General features: G+C 47.2%; 7 protein-coding genes across 14 annotated transcripts; 3 read left to right on the top strand and 4 right to left on the bottom strand.

Moving 5' to 3' along the window:
* Window positions 1-224: 224 nt before the first annotated feature.
* BDCG_02878 (uncharacterized protein) lies at window positions 225-3,292 on the top strand. Its single transcript, XM_045418450.1, has one exon. It carries the CDS (start codon window positions 1,509-1,511, stop codon window positions 2,454-2,456), a length of 948 nt encoding a protein of 315 aa, XP_045275023.1. The 5' UTR covers window positions 225-1,508; the 3' UTR covers window positions 2,457-3,292.
* Window positions 3,219-8,712, bottom strand: BDCG_02876. 2 transcript variants are annotated; one of them, XM_045418446.1, is made up of 5 exons: window positions 8,581-8,712; window positions 7,784-8,448; window positions 7,127-7,620; window positions 5,425-7,067; window positions 3,219-5,359 (listed from the first exon to the last, which is right to left on the bottom strand). In XM_045418446.1, the coding sequence occupies exons 2-4, from the start codon at window positions 8,325-8,327 to the stop codon at window positions 6,060-6,062; spliced, it is 2,046 nt and encodes a 681-aa protein (XP_045275021.1). In that variant the 5' UTR covers window positions 8,328-8,448; window positions 8,581-8,712; the 3' UTR covers window positions 3,219-5,359; window positions 5,425-6,059. The 2 variants fall into 2 exon arrangements, with proteins under 2 accessions (XP_045275021.1, XP_045280194.1); XM_045418447.1 differs by having other exon boundaries at window positions 3,432-5,359; window positions 8,540-8,712.
* BDCG_02877 lies at window positions 3,306-6,388 on the top strand. Of its 2 annotated transcripts, none has more exons than XM_045418448.1 (4): window positions 3,306-3,586; window positions 3,684-4,115; window positions 4,221-4,357; window positions 4,436-6,388. In XM_045418448.1, exons 1-4 carry the CDS (start codon window positions 3,544-3,546, stop codon window positions 5,471-5,473), a joined length of 1,650 nt encoding a protein of 549 aa, XP_045275022.1. In that variant the 5' UTR covers window positions 3,306-3,543; the 3' UTR covers window positions 5,474-6,388. The 2 variants fall into 2 exon arrangements, with proteins under 2 accessions (XP_045275022.1, XP_045280195.1); XM_045418449.1 differs by having other exon boundaries at window positions 3,306-3,614.
* BDCG_02875 (RING finger domain-containing protein) lies at window positions 8,541-13,620 on the top strand (the record flags this gene model as incomplete). 6 transcript variants are annotated; one of them, XM_045418442.1, is made up of 9 exons in its annotated part: window positions 8,920-9,116; window positions 9,180-9,280; window positions 9,359-9,650; window positions 9,748-10,787; window positions 10,927-11,003; window positions 11,088-11,625; window positions 11,681-12,519; window positions 12,574-12,730; window positions 12,837-13,591. In XM_045418442.1, exons 4-9 carry the CDS (start codon window positions 10,784-10,786, stop codon window positions 12,875-12,877), a joined length of 1,656 nt encoding a protein of 551 aa, XP_045280190.1. In that variant the 5' UTR covers window positions 8,920-9,116; window positions 9,180-9,280; window positions 9,359-9,650; window positions 9,748-10,783. The 6 variants fall into 6 exon arrangements, with proteins under 6 accessions (XP_045280189.1, XP_045280193.1, XP_045280190.1 ...); XM_045418443.1 differs by having other exon boundaries at window positions 8,541-9,280; window positions 9,359-10,590; window positions 10,783-10,787; window positions 12,592-12,730; window positions 12,837-13,620; XM_045418444.1 differs by having other exon boundaries at window positions 8,541-9,280; window positions 9,359-10,787; window positions 12,579-12,730; window positions 12,837-13,600.
* Window positions 13,320-15,052, bottom strand: BDCG_02874 (uncharacterized protein). The gene is made up of 2 exons (XM_045418439.1): window positions 14,560-15,052; window positions 13,320-14,473 (listed from the first exon to the last, which is right to left on the bottom strand). Exons 1-2 carry the CDS (start codon window positions 14,949-14,951, stop codon window positions 14,014-14,016), a joined length of 852 nt encoding a protein of 283 aa, XP_045275020.1. The 5' UTR covers window positions 14,952-15,052; the 3' UTR covers window positions 13,320-14,013.
* Window positions 15,053-15,549: 497 nt separating this feature from the next.
* Window positions 15,550-19,597, bottom strand: BDCG_02873 (alcohol dehydrogenase). Its single transcript, XM_045418438.1, has 10 exons — window positions 18,478-19,597; window positions 18,058-18,407; window positions 17,910-17,979; window positions 17,696-17,765; window positions 17,540-17,608; window positions 17,440-17,455; window positions 17,178-17,378; window positions 16,952-17,097; window positions 16,563-16,875; window positions 15,550-16,473 (listed from the first exon to the last, which is right to left on the bottom strand). The coding sequence occupies exons 3-10, from the start codon at window positions 17,945-17,947 to the stop codon at window positions 16,280-16,282; spliced, it is 1,047 nt and encodes a 348-aa protein (XP_045275019.1). The 5' UTR covers window positions 17,948-17,979; window positions 18,058-18,407; window positions 18,478-19,597; the 3' UTR covers window positions 15,550-16,279.
* Window positions 19,598-19,601: 4 nt separating this feature from the next.
* BDCG_02872 (other hect domain ubiquitin protein ligase E3) lies at window positions 19,602-25,106 on the bottom strand. Its single transcript, XM_045418437.1, has 3 exons — window positions 23,696-25,106; window positions 21,458-23,629; window positions 19,602-21,392 (listed from the first exon to the last, which is right to left on the bottom strand). The coding sequence occupies exons 1-3, from the start codon at window positions 24,240-24,242 to the stop codon at window positions 20,473-20,475; spliced, it is 3,639 nt and encodes a 1,212-aa protein (XP_045275018.1). The 5' UTR covers window positions 24,243-25,106; the 3' UTR covers window positions 19,602-20,472.
* Window positions 25,107-26,920: the final 1,814 nt, after the last annotated feature.

Raw genomic sequence — 26,920 nt, 5'->3', positions numbered from 1 at the left:
AATATTGGCCCCAGTGACGGTGAGAGAATAAGGGAGCAAAAGCTGCAGGCGAGCGTTCTTGGATAAATCAGCCAGCGGGCGATATCTAGCGCTTCGATAGGCTGGACATGGGCGACAACCATTCCCTGCCACAACCACGCTGTTGTTCGGGGCCTTGAGTATAAATGGTTAAATACTAGGCGTGGGCCCTTCCCTTCCCTCCTCCGATATACGCTGTAAGCCGGGGGACACTTCCTTGAAGTTCACAAGTTCCTGGAACTTGGAACTGTTCTTGTTCAGCGGTCCTTGTCAGCCAATCCCATCTTCAGGTTTCACGTTAGGCGTGGAGATCGCGCGGTGCTAAGTCCAAAGCCCCGGGGGCGGAGCTATGATTCAAATATCCCCGTCAAGAGTCTAGCCAGCAGGCTCCATCGAACGCACCTAGGAACTATTGACTGTTTCACGCTGGGGGCGATATTGATTCCAAGCGCCTTGCACACAGGGTGGTCTGTTTTGTTGGGTGTGATGTGTCTGGAAAATTGGCATCATCCCTCGTTAATAGTTTTGGCGTCGGTTTATGGCGTATTAAGTTAAATAAGTCAAAGCGACTCGAGGACGCCCACCCTGCACTGCGCCTGATCCCGCTCTTGTTCCTCTCCTTTCTTTATCAGCGACAACACACTCCACCACAACCAAACCACCATCATTGCCACCAGCAAAACCTGGAACTCCGACTCTCTCCCTATCTCCAACCGATCCAACCGATCCAACCGATCCATAGGACCACTACACTACGGGCCCCCCTAGCCTTAAAACTCGCTAGTATCCAACCCCAGGTCCTTCACGTGCAGGTACACTACATCCAATCTCTTTCATCCCAGCAGACAGCGAGCCAGGTCATCGGACTCTAGCAAGGATAACAGGACCTTTGAGCTCTTTTGGCAACGACAGAATACCGATGACTGTCAGCGAGAAATACTCTTCAACTACCAAATAAGAAAAGTCGTGATTAACTCTATCCAAACCGCCTCCTCTCTTAATTAAACCTTATCCTCTACACTTCTTGACTGGTGAAACCTTAGTTGAGGGCTCACCGGATCGGATCACGACTTACCGACGGAACCTTAGGATCCCGCGATATATCAGATTACGGTTTCTAAATATCTGGAGGTCGTGAAAGAATCACAAGAAATTTATTCTCTACGAACAGTTAGGGGTTGAAGGGAGACAGAAGGTTCCCGGAAATAGCAGGAGCCGCGGAACCTACTGGGATCTCCCAGCGGTCAACCTCTCAACTACCGCCGTCTGAACTGGGAACTACTGCGATGAAGTGAACCGGACAGTTAGCTCGGTCTCAACCTTGGAAGCTTGTTGTCTAAAATAAGGTTAACTCGGTCTAATAAGCTTACTTCATATCAACTACTTCATAAATCATCCTTCCGCGCCGCCCTCGCTCATTTTACCTTCTTCCTATTCTTCTTATTCGTCTATTGTGAACGACCATATCGTACAGAGCACCTACACCCAACATGCATCCGCCTTTGCTGCCTGAACTTGTGTACAAAGCCATCTTCCCAAAACCCCGTATGAACGAACCCGCTACATTTGCGGCCCTTATCAGCAGACATCTTGTTCCTGAGGTTCGCATCGAGACGTCGACCTTCTATGGCCCCATTGACTGTGTTGAAGCCCAGTATCCTGGGCTCGATTATTCCTTTCCCCCGCACCGAATGAGGCTGGGTCGTTTCACATGGCATCAGAAATTATTCAAAGCCTTCGACGAACTAGGATTGACGGAAGCTGAAATCGCTTCGCTTTGTAGTTGGGAGGGTACAAAGTCTGCCAGGGATCGTTACGAAGAGAATAACTCTGTCCAGGTTAGGGATACTACGGCGGACAGCATTAGAGCAGCCACCCCGCCAATACCACCGTCGGTCTATATACATACCTATGAAAATGTTAACCTCCAAAAGTCGCAACCTCTGGATCTGGAGAGCGAAAACGGACTTCAGGAGTTGGAACTCAAATCAGAGCTTCAGAGCGGGCAAGAAGATGAGGACGAATCTAGTGATGACGATGATGAGATGGAAAGTTATGGGGTTATGTTAAATCAACGCCTAATTCAAGCAGCGGAAGCACGACAACGAGGAGCGAATGTTCCCCTTGATGAGGACTGGGAGCAGTGGCTGAAGGAAGCCTCTGAACAGAATGCATATATAGGAATGCTTCATGCAATTCGATCTGGCCGGCCGCTGAACGTGTCCTTTAGCAACATGCCTTTGCACCCGTCTTCGTCATCGTCAACCACCACGCCTGGTGCTCGCAGCCATAGGACCAGCTCGAGCAATACCAGGCAGAGGCCCGTTTCGATGTCAAATAGACGTGCCGCTCCCGGATCTGCGGTAATGGGACCCACCATCGGATCCAGGTCCGCTGTTGGCTCGTCGTCAAATTCCACCTCGGAAGCTGCGAGATAGCTTCAAATGATAAGCCCTCATAGCTGTTTACGATATTAATTATCATCCTAATTCCTGCAGAAATTATCCTATTGGACTCTCCTCCCAACACTGCCTTCTAAATACTCACTGTTTGCTAGAGCTGGGCGCATGGCTCAGTTCATTTTCTTTACACTGTGTGATGCATTTTTCTGGTGCGTACTTTGCGTCGTTGGCGTATGTCTCTTTATTTCATTGTCGGGATGGCGTTAATACTGGTGGAACATAATGGCGTGTCTGCGTCGTTTCTTCGATCTCGCGTCTTTCTAGCAGGTGTTTCTGCAAATAGATTTCTTATCGTTTTCTTCCATTTTTTCGAGCTACTCAGCGATGTTCATGTCCTTTTTCTAGATACGATTCTTTTTTATGATGTTCCCCCCCTAGCCTTTCCTTATCTTTCAGCTCTTTATCCAGCTACGCAGTGCTTTGTTAATTGAGCCGATCAGCGGCTTCCCCCTGGTGTTCACTTGAGCGGATGGAATAGCGCATTTGAAACGGTCAATTGATACTTTGTTAATGAAGGGTTTGGGTTATTTTATTTTTCGTTCTCTTCCTGTGCATCATGCTTTTGTTCAAGAGAGCATTCATCCATATTTCTCTTACTCAGTTGTGGGCTATTTATTTAATAATAGTATCAAGCAGTTGTCACCTTCTGTTTAAAGAATTACTATAACTACTGAATTTCTTTGGTTTTAACCAAATGAAGTACTATTACATCTGAACTCCTTTTTAAATATAGTTGGCGTTGCATTGGGCTTAATTGTATTATTGGTTGGTCCCACCACACACACACCCACAGGTCCTGTTGAAGCTAGCATGTGACTTGGGAGCTTGAGCTTCGCTCCTCCATCGTCAAAACACCCGAAGGCGCGCGCCCTCGACAAACGATAGGGTTTGTATGATGTATCTGAATGGCGCAACAAAGCACAGGATCAGCTAGGCGACCATGGATAGGCTAAGCAATTGTGCTGTCTATTATTGTCTAACTAATGACGACCGCGCCAAATCCCGAGGATATGGTACTTGCACCTAGTATTCAAGGCTATATATTTGTCCGCATTGAACGAAAATGATCAAGGCAATATTCTATAGCAAGTTCGACACCCAGGAAGGTAAGAGACCGACCTTATATCTCACTACGTAACTAGCAAGCTCCACGCGTACGTTTTATGCTGTAACTCGAAGCTAATAGGCATCTTCTCTATCCAGGCCCAAAGGTCGTTCACCAGGTTCCTGATGGAGCCATCGTGCCGTCCCCAACAGCACCTCCGAACCAACCTCCCCTGATTACTTTCTCTGATATATCCTTCTTCGTGATTCCGCGACAGGAACTATGCGGCAATCTAATCCACGTCTGTTCTGGTGGTTATCGCATCGTTGGCTCCCCCGTGTGCATGACCTCCCCGAAATACGATCGAAATGAGTTTATATTCAACTTCTGCATCGTGCTGGCGGAAGATGAGGAATTTGGCACTTTCAAAAGCGTTGTGCAGAAGCTGGCGCATCTAATGTGTGGGCTAGAAGAGCAGTCTGGATTTTTGTCAAAGGATCTCTCGAAGGGCGGAGAAGGGAAGGTTTACAGTCTGTGTGAGACGTTGATGGAGGATTTGAATAATTATTGCGAGTGTATGATTCCAATTGGTATGTTGTCTTATCTGTATTCTTGAAGGATTTGCCTCCCTCGTTTTTGAACAGTTTGTTTTACCCCCGTGGTAAGTGCGATTGTTAACTGACACCCTCGGTCAGATGAACTCAACACTCTGAATATCAAGTTATTCCCTATTTATCCCTCACCACCTATGGTGAAAGCCTGGCATGTACCACTATTCACGGTTCGATATGAGGCCTTTGTGGATGAAAACTGGGATCTGACAATGCTAAGAGTAAGTTTGGTCGCAGTCGGACCTGCGTGAGCCGGACTTTTGATTTATATGGGAAAACCATTCTTACTCATTCTCTAGATCGTACCTTTTATCAACGGGGTTAACAGCGTTCGCATAATTTCGGCGCTTGCAGATACGGACTTTTCTTTGACATGCAGCGCGATCCGACATTTGATCTACTACGGCTGCATATTTCTCCTAGATATCTTCTCCTTTACGGCAATATATGCCCCAACTGCTCAGTTCGGTTCAACCATCGCAGTGGACGAAGACATGCAGCGTGAATGCGCACGATATGTAAATACTCGTTTCGCTCCCACCCCAAGCATAACTGCACCACCAACAGTGACCGCATCCACCCAATCTACCGTATCATCCAGTTCACGGAGCAGATCGAAGGGGCGTAGAGATGACCATGTGGACCATGATGATATATGGCCTTTGGTCGCCAACTCGGGGACTGCCTCCCGTGACCCCGCCGGCCAGCGCGCCAGTATCGTTGACGGGGTCGGACTAATTGAGCTTTACGCCAGTCTTAGACAGGGAAAGACTGTCAAACAGTGGTATATCGAACACAGCCGCGAACTTGCCAACATTGATTTAAGACGCTTCATAACATTTGGCGTCATAAAGGGTTTCCTGTATCGTGTTCATAAATACGCCTTTGCAACCGGATATCTAGCACAACCAGCAAGACAACACCGGCATGGTCTTGTGCTGTCATCGTCCTCCTCATCATTTTCCCAAAAGAATCAGAGTGAATCTGTCGCCAGTGGCGGTTCTGATTTAGGAGGAGCAGGAGAAGGTGGAGGGGGGAGAGGACGTCGTTTGTCCACGTGGAGTCGTCGGTCAATTAGCTCGCGGGACGGGAGTGATGTGACGGCGTTTTCGACTACTTCGTATACCAACGACGACAACGCCGTTGACGATGATAGGGACGATGATTACGCTTTGGGAGGCGAAGAGGAGGCCCTGATTGACGATAAGACGCTGGGAAAGTATCTTGATGGCGCCCATTGCTTCGATCAGATATGCACGGAGCTAGAAATCAGTGAGAAAGAACTTACCGATCGGCTGAAGTCGTATCCGTTTGAGGTACAGATTATTGATCGGTAGATTGGATAATTTATGATGTACGTTGTTGCTGTTTTCCCGGATCTGGAACCGTGCGCGGAATGCCTGTGCTTTACTTGGATGATTTATATAACTGCAATCAATATACCCATATCCTCTTACGTAGATAATGTTAGAGAAAAGTCCACTTCTTGCACTTCTTGACACGGTGGATACATCCCGTTTTCTCCTTAACTCCTCAGAATCAGACGTTATGATGGGAGTGAAGGCAGCAAAAATTGGACTCGGTGAACGTTGGGATGAGTTCATTGAATCAGTGATGATTCCTGAATTTTTTTTTAAAAAAAAAGAAAAAAAGCCAGACGCACATTTACATCCTCCCAATAGTTCTTTCCCCCTTATTTGACAGCGCGCCCAAACCCCTTTCCGTCCTAAAACCTTGCCCTGAAGACGCCTACACCGGGTAAAATCCTACAAAAACCCAGAAAATAGAGAGCAGGATATCACGAACAAAAACTGAAACCATTCCCAATCCACAAACCACCCCCCCAAAAAGCAATAGGAAATTTGGATAATACCGTGGAATAGAAGAAAAGGATAGAAACAAAAAGATTTGTTTGGTGGTGGTCTATTCTTGCTCCTCGTCCCAACCCTCCAACTCCGCTTTCTCGTACTCCTCCATGAGCGCAGGGTCAAAGATACTCTCGTCTTTTCCAGGCACTGTCGTTTTGCAATCTTTGAACACAGGACCGATGCAATCAGCCCACCGCTTCCGACGATCCATCAGCGTGCGGGCCACATCGCCAATTCCTGGCCTGCTTACACCCGCTCCCGAAGCATTGGGCGCCACAAGATGGCTACCCCCGCCCGCACCGCCAGGTCTATGCTTAGCCTGCGAGCCCTTCTTGCTTTTGCCAAGCGTGCGCGTGCGTTTAAGGTATGCCTGTTGGACTTGAGAATCCAGGTCGTCGTGGATCGTGCTGTACTCTTGATAAGCAAGGCGTTCGCGGGCGATTTCAAGGAGCCGGGCCTTGCGGGCACCATTGACAATCATTTGCTTCTTCAATTCTGCCTGTAAGAGACGTAGGCGTTCCGCGATGTCATCGTCGTAGTGTGCGTCGTAGTCTGGGTTATCATCCTGGCCAAAAATCCCAACGTAGCGAAGTTCAGCTTTCAGTCGTTCGTCCAGCTGTCCGTGTTCGAGCTTGGCGGCTGGTACCTTGAAACCATTCGGGGACGCATCCACGAAGGTTGTCGCAGAGTTAAACGGTTTCGTATCAGACTCTGCACCACCCACAAGGTTGTCTAAATCCATTGTGTCTCCATTCACTGTGGGGTTCGTATTGGCATCCTCATTGTTAGTAATAGATCCCGCCGTGTTTTCCTCCGGTAGAGTGCGATGTTCGAAACGAAGCAGGGAGTATAGACGGCTGACGAGGGGAGGTGCAGAGATTTGTTCTGTTTCTGCAGTTTCATCTGTCATCTGTTCAATGCTTCCACGGCCTTGGTTTAGGGGAAGCTGCTCTCGTTCTTGAGTAGAAGAATCAACGTTGATTGACCCGTCCTCCTCAGCCCAGATTTCAGTGTAGTGTTTTTTGTTTCGACGCGGTAAGAGGAAAGGAGTCGTGCGGTCACCCTGTGTGGGAGGAGTTAGCTTGTAGTTGCAGAGATTTCCACCCAAAATGATCGACTTACCCTCTCCTTAAGAAACGCAATGTCCTCCTCCGTTAGCGGACGAACATACGGTTCAATATAGGTGGCGAATGTGTTGGCGCTGACTTGATTGGTAGGCTTTGCATTACTGAAATCTTTGTCTGGAGGAGTTCCCGTCATCATATGGCTGAGATCACTCTTTGGGAACTGTGCGACACTGTAAATCTTCCGTTTCTCGTCGTCTGTCATTCCTGGGGTAACGTCTCGGATATGATAGATAGTGGGATCATCAAATGTGAGGGGATCAGGCCCAAACACTTGATATTGTGGAATAGATGGCGCCGGCTCCGGCTGGTGAGAATCTGAACTATCCATGGACTCGGGCGAACCCGCAGTTGAGAGCTGATCTCCAGGGCCAGTGGGCGCTGGAGACGGTGTGGGCGACAGCGAGGAAGTACTGGACACGATATTTTTTGACTTCTTGGAAGGAATTGAAGCTGTATTAAGCGAGTCTTTCGCACCGCGGCGATGTGGAACTATTCTATCTGTTAGATTCAAATCACCACAAAATAGGATGCAAAAATGTTTAAGGTGAGACAAAGGTGAATGAAAATAAACAGTGTCATTGCTGTTATTGGCAGCCAGAAGTGAAACAAAATGCTAGTTGCGGCAAGCGATATAACAAAATGGAATGCTTACTATCTGTTTTCAAATCTGTTCCATCCTGCTTGACTACAGCATGAGCTCCGTGTGATAGCGGTCTATCCTCTTTGACAGTCCCTCTATCCTTTCTCCTTTTCAGCTTCCCCCCTTTGGAGGATCGCCCCGCATCGTCGTCATCGTCTGCCTCTCTCTTCATTCTCAATCGTTCGTCTGCATCTCGATTAAATTGCTCGCGCTCCCTCAGTTCCTCAAGGGCTTCTTTTCGTTTCTGTGATATCTCTCGTATTCCAGCATTGCATGCTTCGCCTCTTGCCTCAGCAAGCTGGCTGAGGGTTTTGAGATGCTCCACTAAGGACTCAAGCGCTCTTGGCTCGGGAATCTGGCCGCTTCCACCCAACTTATCAAGGATATCGGAATACTGCACTGTCGTTGGCACGAGCATTTTTGAAATATCATTGTCCAGAGAGCCCAGCCCGGTGACGGTATTAGTGCTAGCAGAGCTAGGAGTTGTGTTGCGGCTTCGGGATCTCCTAACTTCACGGCCCTTCCCTTTACTCTTATTTGCGAGTGGCGGAGGCATGCTCGATGATACCTCTTGGAGGTTTGAATGCCCGGATGACGGGGCGGCAGTGCAAGGTGGGAACTGGGTGGGTATAGTATGTAATTTTCCCAGGAAAACCAATGATTACTATATCATCTATCTATAGAGGATACCCGGGGTGACCAAATTAGCATGGGCATCAACTTCCAAGGATTTCTACACAGCGCAACACGAGAAGGGGAAGATCAAACTTTTGGGTGGGAAAATTCCCCAAGGCCTGGAGCCAACTTACAGGTGTTTGGCGCAGGTCGCTTAACACTTTTCAGGTGATCCGGCGGTTTAATTTCCCTTTGGATGCCGTGTGCACTTCATATTCACCCTCTCGCCATGTCTCTTGCGCCGCAGGTCTGAAGTCGAAGTCGCGATCAACTGAGGTCATTGATATCACATGACTGGACTCCACAGTGTCGATATGCCAAGACATTTTCAGGTGTTGGTTCTCTAATCTCTTTTGGAATAGCGCGAAATGGCTCCAGGAAAGCCGCGGTTGTTTTATCTTGGCTAAATAATACAGCGTAAATCAATAATATATAATATGATTTTATAGGCATAACTATATACTAAGAACAACCTTTTTAGAGAATGCATTCAATTGATTCTTTTATTACTCCACAGGTGTTGTTGTGAATGCAGAAATAACTTATTGAGTTAAGTGAAAATGTGAACAATGGTTAGAAGAGAATGCGATTTGAATTTCTACCCATGATGAGGCTTAACAGACAGCGCTACACGCTGTTTACCGGATTGGATGACTTGACATTTGATATTGTTAGTGCCACAACTCAAGTTGTCATACGGAGTACATGTCGGGTTTGACAGTTGATCCATTAGCATGCCATTTAACATTCTAGATCGAGATTTTATGGGTCGTATTTCGGTGTTCAAAAGAGCTAGACAGACAATCTTCTTACTCTTTTCTCCAGAGTTGCAAGGCCTGTATCCCCACGCAGACAAACCACTCCTACACCAGGCTTCTACTCGCGACGTTACTCTAATGTTTATCCTAGCAGGCCCTTCACACTGCGCTCATCAGTGTCTTTATTGATGATCCCCTTCCAACAGCGTAAACTATTGTTTGATACTTAGTATGCACATAAAGCCCAACGTTTTTCCCACTTGCTGAATACTTCATGGACAAGTGCGCATTGTCTTCTATATCTCGAAAACCGGGAATAGTTCGAATCTACTAGGCTCGACTGTTATTCGCTGCATGAACACTTGCTCAACGAGTGATTGACAGGAGAGTCCCATTTTTTCACGTCTCAAAAAGTTGGTTACATGGTGTTCTTTGCCCCGCTGGCGGTATGTTGCCGACTGCTCAAATAATACCACTGGTCTCACCGGATATCTGCTAGGTGGTGCACATGTTGGCTCTCGTTCGGCCTGCTAACGGGAGCAGAAATCCGGAATATTTTCGGCTGTAATTCGCATATATTCTGTCTGGGTATGAAAATTGGGGTGTATCTATCGCGCGACACGCCTGGGGGGATCCAATAAGCCCTATGATAATCACCTCCTCCAAGTCGCATGGCAGGAGGTGCATATAAACTCCGAGGATCCCATTGTGGTCACTGTAACCGCGGGCTAGACAGATTCTTTGCCACCTAGGGTTCTGAGATATTATTCGCAGGAGAACTATGGATGAAGTCCCATAGTGATCATTGCCCTGAGTAACTTGACGAAGCTCATGGTTATATTTATTTACGGGAAGAAGACGAATAAATATTGGCCGAGCCGAGAAAAGAAAAGGTGCACCGCTTCGCTTTACTCTAATTTAGACTCTTGCGCAGAGGGACTGGAGATAGAATGCCCCCCCCCCAGCCGACACGGCGCCGCACAGATGCGGAGAGGATGCGGACAGATGAAGCTAGCAGGTGGGGCTCGGTGGCTTTTAGCCAGAGCTTGGGACGAGGTGAACGACAGGGCAGCTGACTCGCCAGACGAAACACTCATGTCACAACCTGGGCGACAGCAATGATAGCGAGCCGTTGCCAATAGCTTCATGATCCTGGAGACAAGACTTTAGACAAAGTCCACCCTTGCCAAATACGATCCCGGAGCAAAACCCGTCTCGCCCGCGTTGCCAACTTCTCCGAGAAAAAAACCTCCGACCTAACGCAGTAGGGAGACCCGCTGTTGGATGTCGCATTTCGGCCCTCCACTCCCGTCCGGTCTCAAAAGCGAAATGACTGCCAGAGCACTGCATGTTTTTATCTGTCCCGTAGTTAAATAATGCGTTTATGTATGTCAGTTACGCCAGCCATTATTGTATTCATTCTTTTGTGCGCATCGCAATAATAGCCACCAATGTCCCCCTCCTGACTGCAACAATACTCTCTTGCTTCTCGTGATCGTTATGAGATACATTGCTGAGTTTGATTCTTAATACGTGCTTTCATTGACATCGGGATCCTGCGGGGTTTTTTTTGCAAAGCATGGGTACGATTTTCCCCGTTGGAGGCAAATCAACGTATGATTTTGGAAGATCTGAAAAGGTCCCTCCGAAGTCGCCTTTGTGGAGTCCAAGCTCTTTTTTGGAAAAAGTGTTTGGACAGCTTTTGCTAATGTTTCGTTATAGCTGCAAACGCTTTCGATGCTGTGGTCCACGCTATTCCGTCAGAGGGTTCATCCTTAACGAGGCCGGTGCCTGTAGATGTGAGAATATTCTACTCCAATCCAACCATTACAGCCACCCTCTATAGTTAGGTACTAATACTACTACCTACTACAACCCTACAGTCCAGCATCTCCTTTGAGCTCAGCATAGGTGATAAGATCCAGACCCTATCAACAACGAATGTTAGAAATGGAGACGCGATCCGAGGCTTGCTCTACGTCCCGGAGCTGGATTTCGAGGACCCGTGCCGGCAGGCAACAACTCCTTTCATACTAGCCAACGTAACTCGCCTCTCTGATATTCCAGGTCCAAGGAGGTCAATATCTCTTGCTCCTTGGGTCTCTTCTGCATGCACAATATCTTTCTTGGCAGCGCTGTCGCGAAATCCGCCCTACGCAGCGGTTTTCTACCGGCCAGATGAATCGACTACTACTCCTCCTCTCGCCGATCACCCGACCTGGGATCTAGGGGACCGCGATATGTGGAAGACTACGAATCGCTACCCTGTTTATGCGATCCCTGGCGTGTACGGTGCCAGTGTGATGCGTGCTCTGAGCGAGTACTCAGGGAGTGTTGCTGACGCCCCATACGCAGAAGACCTTCTGAGAAGGTTCCAGGGCAGTGACGTGGTTCGGGTGTCTTCGAAAATTGCTATAAGTAGTACGGGTTCCCCATCCTCCGAACTTTTAGGAATTTGGCTGACCTTTTCATATAGAAAACTCCACCGGTGGCCTCCCAAGCCTTTGGATTTTCCTCTTGGTCGTTGTAGCGATTCTAATTTGTATTGCTCTCTTCTCGTCCATCGCCATGCGGTGTATTCAAGCGCGCCAACTGCGTTCCTTGGAAAGGAGAGTCGCGGCGGGAGAAGTTGATCTAGAGACTCTGGGTATTAAGCGGTTAAACGTCCCACAAGATATTCTAGATAAAATGCCTCTCTATATCTGTAATGGGTCAGGTAGAATTGAACGTTTGATCCCTCCTACTACAGAAATGACCCCAGAATCTATCGACGAACCGTCCAAATTACCACCAGATAAAGGAAGTTTTCTTCAATCGATTTCGGGCTGGAAGTGGATATCAAGGGTATCGCAAGCCTTCTATTCTCGTAAATCACGATCTACAACACCGCCTCCGCCTCTCTCTTCTGCCCCGGACTCTGGGACTTCCCTTCCTTCTCCAAGATCGCAGACCACGCCCATCGATAACAACCAACAACACCATGCCGAACCTACTTTCGCACAAACAACTTGTCCAATTTGCCTCGACGACTACGACTGGGGCGAAACCACAGTCCGTGAACTTCCCTGCCAACATATTTTCCATCCCGAATGTATCGATAATTTCCTCCTGCAGAATAGTAGCCTTTGCCCAGTTTGCAAGAAAAGTGTATTGCCCCGTGGATATTGCCCCGAGAAAATTACCCGTGTTATGGTTCGTCAGGAACGACTCGCTCGAAGGGCTCGTCCACCACAAACGATAGAGATTGGCAATGGTGGTTATGACGCTGCAATGCCTACTTCCTTGGGCAACGGAAACCAGTCACCCCAGAACAGAGTAAGTGAGAATCGTGGCGGTTTCCGAAATTCCGTTGTTGATGCACTAAGGCAGTCGAGAACCGGCCCCCAGGCCACAGTTTCACCTCCGACAGGTGAAAGATTCTCAAGGCAGCGGCAAGAAGAAATGCGCATGAGAGCTGTGGCGATGCTCGGCTACCGACCCATGATTGCAGATGAGGAGAGAGCGCAAGACGCTTCTCGGTCAAAATGTAAGCCTATCTAAATCCTCACAACTGATAATTTTATCGCTATCTCTGCTTGGGGCCTTCATCCACCCGCGCTAATGAATTCATGCTCACGCATTTTTTTTGGTAGTGCGCAAACTCCTACAAATACTATTTCCAATAGTTCGATAGGCTGGATGCCAACGTACTTTTACCGACCCTGACCCTGCCTATGATTAACCTGCCTAACGAATTATGATTGACATTCTAGTTCCATTTTGCATATAACTATGGCCTGGTCTACAGAGCTGTTAAGCGTGATACCCACCAAATTTTTGCTAAATCTTGATGATAGTTGAATCCCTCGGGCATCATTGATATGACCTGCTCTTATATATACTGCAAGACACTGTTACTTATTGCATTCATTATTTTTACAACCGCCCCCGACACGTTCCAGTCGCCAGTCGCCAGCCAACATGCCTAACTTTTCTCCTTCTCTCTTTTTCCTTCCTTTTCACCTTTCACTCTGCAGCATGTCCTGAGACTGTACCCTTCTATGCACTTTTTCAACCATCTCACGCATATACTGAATTATTAAACCCCAAGATGTCAGATGGGGACGGAAGTGAAACTTCTAGACGCACAAGCGCCGTAATTGGGTTTTCATTTATTTGTTTATTAATATATAGATATTTTGAGATATTTTGGTACTTCTTGGGAAGTATATATGTACCTGGGGGAAGATAATGTATACTTTGTTTTCTTGTGGGAATTTCATCATCCATTGCTGTTGAGTCACATTTTTTAACCCAGATAAAGAGTAGGGGGTACGCGGCCTCCCCCGAACCTATAATGCTTCTAATAACTAAACCCATTGGGCCAAGAATTATCATATGGCTACCGTATAGGAGATTTAGTTAAGATCTTCAAAAGGGCCCACGTCAAAACATTCTCTCTAGCCGCCATAATATGCATTTTAGGTACAATTTCCTCCCGCCTCGGTTACAGGGCCGATAGAAGTTAGAAGTCGAATCGAATCCCACGGCATGGGATACCATACAGGGCTGGTATGGTAGCCAAATCCAGTGTTCATGTTTGGAGCGTATAATAGCATGTCAATGTATGTACAAACAGACAGACATCCAAGTTCCAGGTCAATCTGACTGAGCGAATGGGGAAGTGATTATGTTCTCTCGAGGTCTCTTTCAAGAAAAGTCGCCACAGAGTGGATCTCTCAATTTCGTTTAAGGGGCGAGAAACACGAGAACGTCTGGTTAATCAAAGCGCGGTTTGTACGATACAGTGTTGGGAGGCTAAAACCTGCATCACGAGGCAAATTTATCGTGTTTTCCCTTAACCCTAGCATTCAAGATTTCTTCATGGTAGGAGCCTTCCTTTCTCGCCCTTTTCAGCCGTTTCACTTCGTGGTCTTCCAGTTTCCTCCCCACCGCAGCTTCCAATTCCTTGCGGCTGATTTTCTCCAATGCCTTGGACTCTTTGGATGCCTTTAGTTTTGGCTTGAAACGCGCCTGCATGCGGACGCGGCATGTAGTAGTGAATGAGATACTGGATGCATCGCCACGGATCTCGACTGCTGACGCAGGCGTAGATGCGGAAGTGCCGCGAGGTTCCTTTATGGAGAGGAAGGCTTCTCTATCGCCACCTGCTACTTGGAAGGAGAATGTACCAGGCAAGTCCGGTGAGGGTATTGGGACAAAAGATTCGTAAGCCGATACGGCGGGAGCGTTTGCGCTTAAGATTCCATATTTATCGCAACTTAAATATCTATAAACCTCTTCAGTGATTAGCCAAAAGATTCCAGGACGATGAAGCTTCAGAATAATTGCATCAAAAATCCGGGAATAACTTACCGCCCATGATGTCCTTTGAAATTGATACCTTCAGCGCCCGCGACTCTCGTAGCAACCCACACTTGTCGCACGTCATGCGGCTCCGCCGTGGCGGGGTCTCCCTCTATGAGGTTTTCAATTTCAAGAGCAAACACTTTCCCGTTGCCATCGCATGAGATGCACGTGGGCGGGCTCGAGGGTAAAACAATGACGACTGGGCCTAGTATGTCTGTCGGTGAGTCTGCGGAAACCCAATTTTGGTCCTCCTCGGCGGCAGAGACGTCTTCAGGATTCTCCTTGGAGTTGCTTAAAGGATCAGGCCGCCCTGCAAGAGATTGGTCATCCGTTTCGGTCTGGGGACGCTTGCGCTTCTTACGCTTTTTATCACCCTTGAAGGTTAGTGGTTTAACCATCGTATCGTTTTATTCACCCTCCGTTTGTTGTATACGATCCATCACAAGACTAGACCCTGAGCCAGTGACGATGATAATTATGATGGATACTCGGAGACCAAACCCCAACTGGAAGCTGCTAGCCACTAACCCATTTAGACTTAGGCGATTTCTTTACATGAGAAGCTCGGACCATGAGCTCTGCGGCTGACAAACCTTATCGCAACCCCGCCTGCTATTTTTGGATGTGCCTGAATCGAGACCTTGGAAATACTCACTCTACCTCAACGAATGTCGATTTTATACCCGATTGTCCCACACTGAGAAGAAATAAATAGGCTGATGGATTGTCGCCTTTAACACCTGTTACCACTGACCTCATATTCCAAGAAGCCTACGCAACTCAACGGCAATTGACGCGTAGTACAAGGTAGAGATCATAGAGCAATTTGCAGTCGGAAGCTTTCAAGGCCCATATTGTGCACCCACCTGTACTACGGTACGCGCTTTTACGGAGTGGTGGATACCTTACCAATTCGAAAATGTAAGTTAATATATCCAGAACAAATGTCTGATATCACGTGCTACCTTCAAATATGATAAGCAAATAAGTATATAGGAGGAGGTTCGCTTTTGGGACAAAGAAACGAAAATTACAAAAGCACGTCGCAGACCATATCCCTTCCGCAGTTGGTTAAGTTAAAAGAAGTCTGAGTTAACGTGGGAAATTGTATGGATCCATGATCACCGGTATCCACCTTTCACATGTTGCCGTGCGTATAGTTTTCATTCACTCATAATAATTTCCATCTTCATTCTCTTTCTAACTTGATTAAGTTACGGGCCGGGTCGGCATCATTGCTCGCAGGCAGTCGATGCCGGGGCATCGATGAGCATCTTCAACGTGTGGATACACCCCTAACATACCAACTAGGGATGTGATACAAGAACATGAACAAAACTATGGTGATGGTAATTGGGCATCCCACACACGAACCAGGCCTAGTAGCCCCCATTACCCTAGTTTTTATGCCCAAGGTCCTCAATTGCGGGCATATTTAAAGGGCTGAGGGCAGACATCAGTAAATGCTTTCCCAATTATCAGATTGATTAAATGTGCGTGAGGAATAACCATTTGTCGAAGATATACTTATGATCACTTTAAAATCGATCATTCTACTAATGTCCATGTTACTTTTGAAAAATATTATTTACCCGCCCGACCTATATTCAATATCCAAAGAACTTCACCTATGAACCGCACTGACCAAAAACAAATTCAAATTAAAAAAAATAAAAATAAAAATAAAATAAAAATAAACAACAAAATGCGCAGCCAGGGATATATCCTAATCGAATGTGATAGCAGCCTTAATGGCAGACTTATTCCTCATTGCCTCCAAGCACTCAGCCCACTGTTCGAGCTTGAAAACCTTGTTTACAATTCCGTCAACTCTAACCTTGCCGGAATCAAGGTAATCGATGGCAGCGGGGAACTTGTAAGTTTCACTGAAGCTTCCAAGAATGGTGATTTCGTCGCCGACTGAAGGAGGAAGGAGAAGTCAGCCAAGTACTAACGAAGCTAGGTGCTACATATCAAAATTGGGATGGGGAAAGGAACGGATGACATACAGATCTTTGATGGTGGCCACGAAACGCGGTCGGCGTTAGCATAGACACCGTACACAACAAGCTTACCACCTCGGCGGCAGTAGTTGATGGCATCCTCTAGAATCTTCACGCTGCCAGTGGCCTCGATGACAATGTCGAATCCGTATGGGTTATCCGCCTTCAATTTGGCGAACTGCGCGCTAGGATCTTTACGGGAGAGCTCGACATATTCGTCACCAGCGTTGAGAGTCTTAGCCAGATTCATTTTGAGGCCCTCGGGAGCAGCAATGACGACTTTGCAACCGCCGTTTAGTTTGAGCATTTGCGCAAGAACCTAGCAGGATGGCGTATGTGAGAAAATAGGCGAACGAAACGGATGGGAATTTCCTCGAACGTAGGTGAAGACTTACAAGACCAGTGGGACCAGCGCCAAACATGAGGACTGTCGAGCCCATCTTGGGGGCAATCTTATCGAGGCCATGCGCAGCGCATGATGCCGGCTCAAGCAATGTGGCGTCGACATCAGAAAGGTTCTTGATCTTAAATACCCGGCCGGCTACAAAGACCCAGAAATGTCAGGAACCATTTTCCCATTTTAAACGACTGGGCCTGGGCTGGTTGGGAACTTTGTCTTACCAGGATAAGCACAGTATTCAGCGAAACCTCCGTTCATCGTCACACCGTGGGCTTCGAAGTGCTCGCAGAGAAGCTCCTCTCCCCGCCGGCAGTAGAAGCACTCTCCGCAGAGCTCCGAGTTGTCGGCGACGACACGTTCACCAACGGTAAAACCCTTGACCTTGGGGCCGAAAGCAGCAACAACACCAACGGTTTCATGGCCTAGTTTACAGATTTAGTATTCAAATCCAAGAGTTCGTGTGAGCGAAGGGTTGCATCATACCAGGGACCAGTGGGAACTATGGATGTTACCTAGATTAGCTTCTAGTACAATGACGGAACATATTTCAGATCCCAAAAACAAGGGAGGGTTCTGAGCCTACCTTTGCCAGGAATTCTCCGTCGTGGATATGGAGGTCTGTGCCGCAGACACCGCAGGCCTTGACTTTAATCTATAAATTGCAAAGTCAGAAGGCATTCAACACGATAAACAAGACATGTCTAGCGCAATGAGAGGGATCTCGCAAGAGGCCTCCTACCAAGACATCATTCTCACGGAGAGTTGGGACAGGAATATTGACAATTCCGAACTCCCTTGGCTTGGAGTACCTAAACGCAAAAATAATCACAGATGGTCAGCAAGGGACAAAGAAAGATGGAAGAACTTTCTAATCGCATCCCATATTCTTCTCAAAGACATCCAGGATTTGGATATTTTACTGCGTGGGCAGATGCAAATGGCGGTATACTGACTGGAGAGCCTTCATAGTCTTGGGGATTTGGGCGGCCATTCTGTTCGAGAGGGAAGTTCACTGCTTAATATCTGGGTCCAGTTTATGGGTTAGTCGCAACGTTCATCAATTGTCACCAATTGGGGTAAGTTGAGTCCTTCCAGGCATACCTAAGGATTTAGGGATGTGAGATGACGAGGAGTGGAATATGGGAGGAATGGAAAATAGAAAAAGGGGAAGAGAGGGAAGCAGAGGAGGAATGAGGGAGGTTTTTGAAGAAAGCAACGGTGAGTAATGGTACGAAAGGATCTTCCCGAAGTCTAACTGACATCGTCTCATCATGGATCATGGCGGGGCCAACGGAGTGGATTGTGGGAGGGTCGAGGTCCACTGCGGCGCGTCACCAAGTAAGTTAACTTTTAACCCTAAAAGAATATTACCAGAACCAGGCAAACTTTATCCGATGTGACCAAGTATCTCCGTCCTAGTACTCCGTACGGAGTACAGAGACTCAGCATACCTTCTTACACCTGGTGAGCGACTTTTCAAATATTAATTAGCTCGAAGCCTAGGGTAAGTTGATAACTTACATTAATAATATAATAATTGTTACCTCTATCCCCTGTACCTGACGTCGAGACTTCCGCCTGGTCTGGTACGAACAACTCGAACCAATTTTGACCTTTTGAAAGTTGGCTTTGCTCATGGTTTACTCCCCATGAATAACATACGAATGCCCCGTCTGCTTCTCCACCGACTATCAAAGTCTACATGGGACGAGAGGACTGGACTGTCAACTGGTTTGTACCATCGGAGCTCGTGGCAACAATGATTGGAAAACTGTGGGGACTTGAGAACATGGTTCTGAGCTGGGTTTACCCACAAGGATTCTTCTCAATTATGGAGACAATTGTGGCTACTATATACAGCGTAAATACGCGGAAGTTGGGACAGCGTCGTGCTGAGATGAGCTCATAGTCAGCATCCTGCATTTCGATGCACCATCTTCGAAACGGAATTCCACGCTGGCATTAGTTATGACATCAGGATGACTTTATTGGTCATAGAGTGTCTTTGAAAGACATGGGGAGTAATCCGTTCATCATTGTAGCTCTCAGTAACAGTAACTAGTGTAGAAGGTTGGGGGACATTCTGGATGGTTTTCGAGGCTGCCGCGAGCCTGTTAAGCTAGTTAAACTAGCGGAATAGAAAAAAAAAATACTTTGAAAATTCTCTGAGCCACATGACCTCGCTACCCATGTCCTGCGCCAACTTGCGAGCTTGATAGCTATTTTGGGGAACTTGAAAGAGGTCTCGATCTCGGCTTATTATTGTGCATTTCATCCCGAAAAAATTAAGAATGACAGTTCTAGTCCACAATGGACTGTATTTGGGGTGCATTCAGATTAGCAAGGGGATATGCGCTCTGAATAATATGTCCGCGTATATCCAGGTCTCCATATGCCGTTCCTCGGATTGTCAATTCTTCAAGTAGTAATGATGAGCTCGGCAAGCGGGAGTGGGGATTACGAGTTAACTCTTGCTAGGCATAGCCGACATTATACCCGGGGCGTTTGGGGTAAAAATAAATATAAATAAAAAGCTACCATTTTTTATCATCACTGGAGGAATATCCCACATCCACTTTGAAACTACACTGATTCGGCCGCTCCAACGCGCGTATATCCAATGCTATATCCACCGCCATGACAGGTGGATGGAATTTCGGCGGCATCAGTGTGCATGAGGGAGCTTTTGCGGAGCCTACGGGTAGAAGTTGTAAAGGACCGCGACTCAACTACGAAACTCAGATCTTATTGTAACGTACATTACAATTGACAGGTCATAAGCTTTATTGGTAGAGCTCGTCACCGTAGTTACCATCGATACCGGTGATCTTCGTATCCCGTTCGCGTGCGACCGGGGTTTCGGGGCTCATATTCTTTGTCAATTATTTTTGTGACCTCCTTGAAGCTTTCCCGATAGATTTGGTGGCGGACCTTAGCTCCCATACAGAGTAGTCCATGACGAGCATATAAGTTGGGCCAGTAGCACGATTTGTCATGACAAGAAAGGCGCTGTCATTCCTCAACTAATCCGGTTTGATCTCTAGAACTCCATAGCCAGTGCACGAGGTAAAAATTTTTATAAAAAGAAAAAAGAAAATTGTGGAGGGAAGCGGCAAGAATTAAGGAAAAACCGAAAGCAAGGGCACATAGTAAAGCTCTCGCCACCTACCAACCATAACCAAACACCAGCGCTAAACAATAACAGCAATAAGAAAGCCAGACCCCACCAAGCTCCGAGCACAAGATGGGCAAATTATAGACAATGAGAGATAGCTCCTAGAACTACCCTTATTGATCTAAAGGCGCAAAGATGGAATACATAGAGGTGGGGTGAAGCAAACAGCACCAATGAAAACATAGGCTAACGATAATAAATAGGCTGTAAACAAGCAACGAGGATGAATGTCTTGGTTTGGGTTTTGCAGAGAAGGGGTCTTAGGTCATGAAATAACCCCCAACCACCATTTGGGTTTTAAAAAATAGGGTGAATAGACGGATATTTTCCAATTTTGTTGTTTACTTCAATCCAAAGCCTTCGCTGTCCACTACAGCGCGCCACAACTTCTCTTCCAACTTCTCTCGGCTTTTGTAACGATACAAGGCGATCATATTGAAGCATGTCCTCGCGGTTGGGAACCTTTCTGAATCTTGCCCAAGGCATACAAGGCGGATCGAAAGATTTGTTGCGCCCATAGCTGGTATACGATCACTCCCAGTGATGAAGCTAAGAACTTTGCGCTGATCCCGGGGCGAGGCCCTGCTGAAAAAGTCCCAGAACCAAGTCACCACCGGCTCTTTTTCAGGATGATCCGTACGCCAATGTTCATAAACGGCGACAGCTTGTAACGATGGGATATTAAGCGCTTCATCTGAACCGCGCACAAGAAGTTCAATTTCTTCTGGACGGAATAGATGCATCGCATTTCCTCCGCAGACGGTGAAAAATCCTCGTTTGAAGGGTTCGAACTGACGTGCCACTGCTGTGTCTAAGAGATATTTGACATAAAGATCAACGTATTCTCGGCGATTAGAGTTGGTGACTGGTTTCCTTTCTCCTCCAGGACGTAGTGGAACCACAAGTTTCTCCCCGTATCGTTCTATCTGGACTACAAAATCAAGACAAAACGTCTCCTGGACATCACCGTCGTAGGTAAGTAAGTCGCGCAAGCCCTTTGCTAGTGTAGGTTGATATTCTGCGAGATCTTCCAAAGTGCATTTGAAGGTTTGTTGGGGAGTAGATAGGGTTGGCACGTTATTTGGAGGTGCACATGCAAGGAGTTTTCTGAAAGCAAATGGCGGTAAAGCGATGTCGAGAATTGTCGAGTTGTATATGGCCAAGCCAAGGAGCACGCCCACCAAAAAGAACTGCTCTGATGATTCGAAACAGTATGGGTTGAAGTAACAATACTGTGACTGCTCATCGTAAACAAAAAGCCCTGACCAACTATATCAGCTCCAGATTTTTGCACAAGAGTAAATAAAGGTTTTGGATGTAACAAACCGTGAAGGGGATCGAAAATTTCTCGAACTAGAAGTAGAAACCATTCTTTACGAAGGCCACCGGCATCAACACCCTCCTCGCCGAGAAATTCAATCCGTAGACCTTTCTTTATTTCTCCTTCCCCTGTGCCCACTACCTCGCTGACGCTGCGGAGGCTGTCCTCTGCCAGACATTCCCTCCGCACCTTCAGTACCAAATATTGGCTTACTCCTCGGCGACCCAGAATACTGTCAAAAAAAGCTTCCCGGGCTTTCTCCTCCATTTGGCGCCGCGCGTCGTGTTCGAGAATCCGTATTTTTGCCCAGATGCTCAGGAAAAACGAGTATTGACAAAATGAAAATTGACCAATACGACCCTCCCAAGCCTCAAAGTCCGGAATAAGGTCAGAATAATCTAAGAGCGTGTTGTAGAATGCGTTGATGGGAATAAGGTGTCTACGGCCCTGACCCTCGAGCCTCAATATTTCTTCACCGCCAGGTCGTATTCCATCACGTTTCCGGTTGTGGAACAAGTTGTTTGCAGAAAACAATAGGGCCATGACTTTTGCTGCTGCTCTGATTTGCCAGTCTTTGCCATACGTAACCGCCTGCTGGTTTCCAGGAGGAGCCTTTGGGGCATTTTCTCTATTGATTGCAGAGTGAAGTTGTGCTGGAGTAGTGTTACCAGCAGCTGAAAATGTGGGAACATAACCATCTATATTATCTTCATTCCTAGGTTTGGTCGCGTTAACTCGACGCCGTTTATCATCTCTAGTTAAGCGATACGTGACGAAACTACCAATGAGTTCAACAATGCGGCGGAAATGGCTTTCCGAAAATCTAGAAAACCAGGAAACCAGCGTGTGGTGACAGTCGACGGGTAAATTCGAGAGAAGACCGATAATCCGCTTAATAATAAGAGGGCGCCGGTCTGGTATGTCGCTGGATGTATCCATCGAAGTTGAGCGAGAGTGATGGGGAATCTTGCTGTGATAGCTCCAAATACCTCCACGATCTTCAGGTGTGTCGTGATAAGGCTTCTTCTGAACTTTAGAAATCCATGCTGATCTTGGGTTTGCGTGCAGGCTGGAAGAATATAATAACGGATTCTCTAGTAAAATCAAGAGGAATCGGATATCGTCCGGTCGCTTCAAAGGACGCCTCGGTCTCTGAAGAAGGTTTTCCGTTGCTTTAAGCAGGGTTATTTGCGTATGGCGTCGTGACTCTGCGATTTCTTGATCTAAAAGATAAACATCAGTGGCATGCCATAGTTGGGCCAACGCTAGTTTTCCCGGACTGTCAGTCTCCTCAGGCTTCATTTTTGCCCACTTTTCAGCCCACGACTCCCCGGCATGGATGATTTCTTGATACCATTCAGCAAGTTCAGACCAGTTAATACGTGGGGTCCTTGAGCTAGTTAACCTGTCGGCTGTTTCAGACGTTTTGTCCCTTGCGTAGTCATCACTTGAGTCAAGTCCATGGGCACGATTTCCAGTCCACCAGGAACCATTCTCCACAACATCACTCAGCAGAAGCGTTTTTGCATCCAATTGGAAAATCGGTGGGGTCGCCAGAGGCGTGGAAGCTGTATCCGTAGGCAGGTTTCTCGACTGTTGATTCCCTTCGGATGCCATTCGAGGACGATGGGTTCTCACGGTCGAAAAGGAAGAATTTATAGTATCACAACCATTAAAAGAGGCCACGAGATAGTTTTCCAAGGGACGAAATATCGATGCCGACCGGCTTGCGCCTAGCCTATTTTCGTGACCATGTGGAGATTGACTTGACTGTGAGCGGGTACGTCTCCCGCCTGGTACAGTCAAAATATCCGATCCACGGATGTGTTTAGTGTGCCCTGTTGGCTTCTCTGTGTCGGATAGAGACATCCCTTGCATATCACCTCCCAAACTCCTTATATTTCCAGATGAAGGCGCTTGTGATACAGGTGAGCGAGAGCCAGGGAAGTGTGATATTTCAAAGGTAGGCAATGGAGAGGGTGATGGAGTCCGCTGGTGGGATTGACCCGTACCATAAGGATTTGTCTGGTGATCATTGTTAGAGATGCCGCACTTTCTCGAAACAAGAGGTGGTGCGGCTGGATCCTGCTCCCCTGATTCCTCTAAAAAAGATCGAAGATATGAAGAGAGACACCGGTCAATGATATCCCGAGTATGTTCAAGAGATAAGTGTGGCACTAGCAAGTATTATTCAAGTAATGTTAGCTGTAGTAAACATTCGGAGTAGCAAGGAACAAACCGACCTTTATTTCCAGAATATGGGCCACGGGTGCTCTCTGTATTTCTAGGCAAGGTATTCGACGATTCGATACATGGCTCCAAGTCATTCATAGCGGTACATTTTCCGCATCTAAAGCCTTTTATTCCGTGCGGGAATGAATTGGTATGGTCGCATGTCATACACCGTCGCAACACGTAGTCTTCGTTTGCACTAGCATGCAATGTATTCTTCCGCGGGCTAGCGGACCTTGATGATCTCGAATGCTGACCGAGGTCATCTGCGTTGGGTTGTTCTCTGGCAACTGGCCGCTCCCGTTTCCTCCCAGAGCCAAATAATAACGGAAATTGATGGCTACTGGACCGGGTATGTGTACGATGCGATGGCGAAGAAAGGGTGGAGTCACTTTGCAAGGAGCGCGAATGGGATGGAGGGGTTTCGGGTTGATACGTCAGCGGGTTTCGCAGTCTTGGGCCATGATCATCGCGCCTCAACGAAGGAGACAAGGCTGCACTCTGCGAAGGCGGCGACGGGAGGGGCTTCGACTCAAGGTTGGATATCCGAGGAGGCATGGGATTCCGAAATATTTCAAAGAGCCGCGAATGTCTGCGCAGGGAATCCTTATGGAGTCTTATTCCCAGGAGCCCTGGCGTGGATCAGGAAGGAAAGGAAGCGCTTTGTTACACACCAAGCAGAGTTGATTCCAGCGCCTGGGATAGTAAAGGGTGGAACAAATTAGAAATAGATTATTAACTTATAGGCAGCGAACAATACCAGAGTGATAGTCAGAAGAGCGGTTTGAACAGGGAAAATCGCAGGAGAGGTTGCGTGGTTGGTGGTTGAAGCTGACTGTTTCCTGTCAACAACCGGGCACCAGTTGCAACATTCCACAGAAGAAATTCGTTGCAACGCGGGAAAGAAAGAAATAACACGGCAGCCGCGATTGTTCGGTAGTGATTGGCAGCTGTTATTGTGATATTTTTTATTTTTTTTGTATCGTCAGGAACAGCCCATTGTCTGTCCCGTCCCCGCCCCCGTCGCCGTCGCCGTCCTGTTTTGAACTGTGTTTGAACTCTCCGGCTTTCTGACTTCCAGGTTTCCAGCCGCCAGCAGTTTGGCGGCGTGGGGCCCGAGTCGAGTGGAGTAAATAGGCTGGACTTAGGGGGAACACTCTCTGTTGATTTGCTGGGAGAAAACGAACAGGGACTTCCCGGAGAGCAGCCATCTCATCTGAGATCTCCAGGACTAGGGTCTCTTCAGGGCCGGCCAGCTTGGGAGAGGAAATACGGCATCAATCGATGATTGCACGGTGCGAGCAAGGACGAGACATGTTTCAGAAAGCTCCCATAACAGCGTACGTATTTGTCTGCAAAAGTATTCCAGTGGGTAACTAACTATGACTGAGGCTGCTTGCGGAACCGCTCAAGGCACGCACGGAGATAATTTGCTTCTGACGTGATGCGGGCGAGATTTTGTCTCTTTTGCCCGCGAAACCTTCCACTGCTAACATGTAGTTCTTGATCTGAAAAACACAAGGTTAAAGCTATTTTATTATTTTATGCAGTTCTGTACTATATAGACATTTGCTCTCCTTCTAAATAAATTTCTTATGTTTTCCATGTTCCTCTCAATTGACCGCCCTGTTCTGAAGGTCGATCGATGTCTTAAGTCACTATCAGCAAAGCTCAGTGTCTATTTAGCAAGGGTCTGGGATTTATATCCGATACTGCATCTCCCCCCCTTGGTTGTCTTCACCCAAAAGTGAACGGACGTCAACATCAAACTCGGAAGTAAGCCACCCTGAATGGCCCCGGCTGCTTATCACCCTGTTATACAAAATCCCATATAATCCTCAATCCTGCCTTCTGTCGCTTAACATCAGTACGAACAATTTAGCTGAGCTAGGCACTAGCATGTCTTTTGTCTCGTGTAGTACAGGACAGCACTTTCTGCCTCGCCTAAGTCCAGTATTTAGGCCAGATCAGGGCTGGAGCATGCTAAAGACCAAGGTAATCAGATCAACATTCAACTCCCCTCGCTCCTAGCTATGGGGACTCTCTTCTCCCTAATTCCTTGGAGTCCCTCAAATCAGCAACTATAGATCTCTTCCGACATTATTGACTAGTGTATTGCATTGTACATACCTCTGCCCGAGAAGCGATATTTCCAACATCTTCACAGTGTGACAGGCTATTTAATTAGATGACCAGCAAGAGTATGGCTGTGTTTGCCGTTGGAAAGCAAGAGATACCCTGGGATTCTTGAGCCGATCACATAAAGACAAAGCAGTAAATCTTCAGCGTCTACGGGTTTCCTTCGTAATTCTCCTCGCTTCGAAGATCTGAATAGCGGGATACGGGAGAGGATTGTGTGCCCAAAAAATAATTTCCAGGATCTCGAGTGATTTGGAGATAGCAAAATGGCGGTTTTCTGAATGGACATAATCCACGCAGAGTTCTTGACCCGTAAGCTGAGAGCTCCACTCCTCCCCATTTTCCTGCCAGCTAACTCCGTTTGAGTCACAGGCCGCCAATAGAAGCACTGATTATCTTTGTAAATAGAACTTATCCGCAGTTGGCTTCACCATTTAACCTTGTGACTGACCCGAGAGTGTTCATCCTTGTTCGAATATGTTGGCTGAGTCTCAACAAAGGTCGACACTAAGAGATCCTTAGTGTGAGGCTCAAAGAGCTCTCGCAATGTCGGAATGGAATACGATGAGATGGGGCAGGAGCTTGTGAATTAGCCCTGAGGATCATGATATGATTGGTCCTCAGCCTCTACAAGACCGTTGTGGCTGAACAGAACCCAGAGGAAGAGCAAGGATACTGAACGCTTCTTCCTTCGCGTTGGTGAAGCCGGAACTATTCTCTTGTTAACCAAATTTAGAAAAGAATGCTATCTTTCATTGCCATGAAATCCTGTCCAACACCAAACAAGACGAGATCAAGGTGTGGCACACAACATATATCATCACTAGATAAAAGTCATTTGACCTTGCCCCACGAGGAACATGCAAGAACATCGGCAGAGTTTTATCTACCATTATTACATAGAAGAAACTAAAAGTCTTCAACAACTGGGTGGCCGCATCTGGATATTCATGGTTGCCCTACCTACCTCCAGTTTTCGGAAATTGCGAGATGAGAGCCGACGCGTGGTAACTCATAGACACCATTCTGTTAGCTCTGCCTGGAGGGTTGCCTCTGAGAAATCAAGAGGGCCGGCCACCTTTTGAATAAATCAGGAG

This window comes from Blastomyces dermatitidis, assembly GCF_000003525.1.
Source record: "Blastomyces dermatitidis ER-3 genomic scaffold supercont1.3, whole genome shotgun sequence".
NCBI lineage: Eukaryota > Fungi > Ascomycota > Eurotiomycetes > Onygenales > Ajellomycetaceae > Blastomyces > Blastomyces dermatitidis.
This window is presented reverse-complemented; position numbering and strand designations above follow the sequence as displayed.

What these genes read in the sequence shown, in the direction of transcription:
- BDCG_02878 (XM_045418450.1), top strand. Translation starts at nt 1,509, where the DNA reads ATGCATCCGCCTTTGCTGCCTGAACTTGTGTACAAAGCCATCTTCCCA.
- BDCG_02874 (XM_045418439.1), bottom strand. Translation starts at nt 14,951, where the DNA reads ATGGTTAAACCACTAACCTTCAAGGGTGATAAAAAGCGTAAGAAGCGC. An exon ending in TTCAAAGGACATCATGGGCG is followed by an intron (nt 14,474 to 14,559) that starts GTAAGTTATTCC and finishes AGAGGTTTATAG; the next exon opens with ATATTTAAGTTGCGATAAAT.
- BDCG_02877 (XM_045418448.1), top strand. Translation starts at nt 3,544, where the DNA reads ATGATCAAGGCAATATTCTATAGCAAGTTCGACACCCAGGAAG. An exon ending in CAAGTTCGACACCCAGGAAG is followed by an intron (nt 3,587 to 3,683) that starts GTAAGAGACCGA and finishes TTCTCTATCCAG; the next exon opens with GCCCAAAGGTCGTTCACCAG. An exon ending in CGAGTGTATGATTCCAATTG is followed by an intron (nt 4,116 to 4,220) that starts GTATGTTGTCTT and finishes ACCCTCGGTCAG; the next exon opens with ATGAACTCAACACTCTGAAT.
- BDCG_02876 (XM_045418446.1), bottom strand. Translation starts at nt 8,327, where the DNA reads ATGCCTCCGCCACTCGCAAATAAGAGTAAAGGGAAGGGCCGTGAAGTT. An exon ending in AACAGATTTGAAAACAGATA is followed by an intron (nt 7,621 to 7,783) that starts GTAAGCATTCCA and finishes CAGATAGAATAG; the next exon opens with TTCCACATCGCCGCGGTGCG. An exon ending in TTGCGTTTCTTAAGGAGAGG is followed by an intron (nt 7,068 to 7,126) that starts GTAAGTCGATCA and finishes CCTCCCACACAG; the next exon opens with GGTGACCGCACGACTCCTTT.
- BDCG_02872 (XM_045418437.1), bottom strand. Translation starts at nt 24,242, where the DNA reads ATGCCTCCTCGGATATCCAACCTTGAGTCGAAGCCCCTCCCGTCGCCG. An exon ending in CCCATATTCTGGAAATAAAG is followed by an intron (nt 23,630 to 23,695) that starts GTCGGTTTGTTC and finishes AATACTTGCTAG; the next exon opens with TGCCACACTTATCTCTTGAA. An exon ending in AATTTTCGATCCCCTTCACG is followed by an intron (nt 21,393 to 21,457) that starts GTTTGTTACATC and finishes ATAGTTGGTCAG; the next exon opens with GGCTTTTTGTTTACGATGAG.
- BDCG_02873 (XM_045418438.1), bottom strand. Translation starts at nt 17,947, where the DNA reads ATGGCCGCCCAAATCCCCAAGACTATGAAGGCTCTCCA. An exon ending in AAGACTATGAAGGCTCTCCA is followed by an intron (nt 17,766 to 17,909) that starts GTCAGTATACCG and finishes TTTTGCGTTTAG; the next exon opens with GTACTCCAAGCCAAGGGAGT. An exon ending in TCCGTGAGAATGATGTCTTG is followed by an intron (nt 17,609 to 17,695) that starts GTAGGAGGCCTC and finishes TGCAATTTATAG; the next exon opens with ATTAAAGTCAAGGCCTGCGG.